This window comes from Borostomias antarcticus (genome assembly GCF_949987555.1).
Source record: "Borostomias antarcticus genome assembly, chromosome: 19".
Lineage (NCBI taxonomy): Eukaryota > Metazoa > Chordata > Actinopteri > Stomiiformes > Stomiidae > Borostomias > Borostomias antarcticus.
Genome location: NC_140252.1, coordinates 6,928,665 through 6,930,853, shown reverse-complemented (window position 1 = coordinate 6,930,853; position 2,189 = coordinate 6,928,665). Strand labels below are relative to the sequence as shown.

Below are 2,189 nucleotides of genomic sequence, written 5' to 3'. Positions count from 1 at the left end.
AGAGTGTCAGGAAGTAGTGGAGCTTGTGCAAAGAGCCTATTAATGTCATAGTCAATGCAGCAAGCAAAATTATGGTACAAAAGTTATGACACAACACCATTCAGTCAAGAACAATTTATTTTATTAAAAAAGTACACAATGTCTGGCCTGCAACATGATAAACAAGTTTAAAAACAAAAAGGATAAAAAAAAATAATACAAAAACAGTTATTTACAAAAAAAATGGCAGGCTGTGCTCAGATAGGCTGGGGGTGGGCGTCAGATGGGCTGGGGGGGGGGGCTGTGCTCAGATGGGCTGGGGGGGGGGGGCTGTGCTCAGATGGGCTGGGGGGGGGGCTGTGCTCAGATGGGCTGGGGGGAGGGGCTGTGCTCAGATGGGCTGGGGGGGGGGGGCTGTGCTCAGATGGGCTGGGGGGGGGGGCTGTGCTCAGATGGGCTGGGGGGGGGGCTGTGCTCAGATGGGCTGGGGGGGGGGCTGTGCTCAGATGGGCTGCGGGTGGGCGTCAGATGGGCTGGGGGGGGGGGCTGTGCTCAGATGGGCTGGGGGGGGGGCTGTGCTCAGATGGGCTGGGGGGGGGGCTGTGCTCAGATGGGCTGGGGGGGGGGGGCTGTGCTCAGATGGGCTGGGGGGCAGCTAGGAAGGGAAGTCTTCCTCATCAGAATGCTGGGGAGTGCTCAGATGGACTGTGCTTGGATGGGCTGTGCTCAGGCGGACTTCTGCAGATACCTAAAGACACAATGAAATGGCCGTAAATACACAACGCACATACATGCACAAAAAAGTGGTACACAATCTTTGGAACCATGCAGTCACACTGGGTAGGAGAAACCAAAAAAAAAGACATCACTTACCCTTCTGCATTTAGCAGGGGCATGTTTCAATGTCTCCTGCAGCTGGGCGGCCACCTCCGCCATCGTAGCCTTTGGCATGGAGACCATCACTGCACCTTTAAGTTATCAAGAAAGGTAATGGTTTCAATTCACATCGGTCATGGAACAAAGACGATGTATTAAAAAATATTCAAAATATGAACCATTTCTTACATGTTAGAACATTGAAGAGTGTCAAACTCTTCAGTGGCTTCTTCCCCTTCTTCCCGTGCACACTGTAGGCGCTCCACACCGCATGTGTGGCTACAGCTGACAGCACCCGCCGGACTGTGTCCGCCAAGTCTCTGCCACCAATGGCACCTAGGTATTGTGTCTGCAAAACAAAGAGTCATTTACTGTACCCTTCCCTGCACTGCAAAAATAAGACAAAGTTCCGCCCTGCAGACACTCACCATCTTCCTCTGATGTTCCCGGTCCTTCAACCTGGCCTCACAGACCTGCAGCTCCTCGTCCGTTTGGGCAGGGTTCAGTACATCCAGCACTTCTCCCTGGGCTCCAGACTCCACAGGCCGCGTGCTCTGGGCCAGTTCCCTCACAGTCCGTGCAAGCTCACGGAGTTGCTCCCGCATCTCTGAGAACTGCTGATGTACAGACCTCTGGAAATCTAGATAAACACAGATGTGGCTATAAGTACATTGACATAAAACTAAATGAAACGGGATTAGCAGGAAACTTTATGGTGTTGGCTTTGGCTTCTGGCATTTGGAGGGAAACTAAATAAAGACAAGACAGGTAGACACCACAGCAGTACATGCCACTCTTACCTGGTCTGGCTGGGGTGCTGTATGATCTGGCTGGGGTGCTATACATGGGACTGGGCCCCGCTCGCCCACATGGGACAAGCTTGGAAAATCTGCAAGATGAGTAAAATGGTATTCAAAATAAATAAAAAATAGTCCAACTATCAGTGTGCAGTAGGCATAGACATTTCATTCTTAACACAAACATGCATACCTGGATTGTACAGCACACGTGGATTGTACTGGACCGCTGGCAGAGGCCTTTCAACTCCAGCACCTGGCACCTGGTCTTAGGCCTGCATAGTGGGGACCAATGGCTGCCCGGGGCTTGGAATATCTAGTGGAATATCAGTAAATTAGCTCAGATTACTCGATTTCAAAAGTACTACTCTTTTGGGACTGTTGAATGCACTTTAGTATATTACCTTCGTCACTGGAGTGATAGCATGTGTTGCGCCGTCTCTTTCGAACGTCTTGGCACTCGTCCATTGACGACTGCTGCTCAAAGACTTTTGCCATGAGCCTGGCACCTTCGTAATGATCTGTGTGCATAAAGTA

At 50.9% G+C, this 2,189-nt stretch overlaps 1 protein-coding gene across 1 annotated transcript; it reads right to left on the bottom strand.

Moving 5' to 3' along the window:
• Positions 1-595: 595 nt before the first annotated feature.
• Positions 596-1,741, bottom strand: LOC311321506 (uncharacterized protein). Its single transcript, XM_084453497.1, has 5 exons — positions 1,656-1,741; positions 1,284-1,495; positions 1,045-1,204; positions 853-947; positions 596-727 (listed from the first exon to the last, which is right to left on the bottom strand). Exons 1-5 carry the CDS (start codon positions 1,699-1,701, stop codon positions 635-637), a joined length of 606 nt encoding a protein of 201 aa, XP_084309623.1. The 5' UTR covers positions 1,702-1,741; the 3' UTR covers positions 596-634.
• Positions 1,742-2,189: the final 448 nt, after the last annotated feature.

Bases quoted from the DNA above. Each gene is read 5' to 3' on its own strand.
- LOC311321506 (XM_084453497.1), bottom strand. From the start codon at position 1,701: ATGTATAGCACCCCAGCCAGATCATACAGCACCCCAGCCAGACCAG. The intron at 1,496-1,655 runs GTAAGAGTGGCA...GTGTTTATCTAG, and splicing joins CAGCACCCCAGCCAGACCAG to ATTTCCAGAGGTCTGTACAT. The intron at 948-1,044 runs GTAAGAAATGGT...GATAACTTAAAG, and splicing joins ACTCTTCAATGTTCTAACAT to GTGCAGTGATGGTCTCCATG.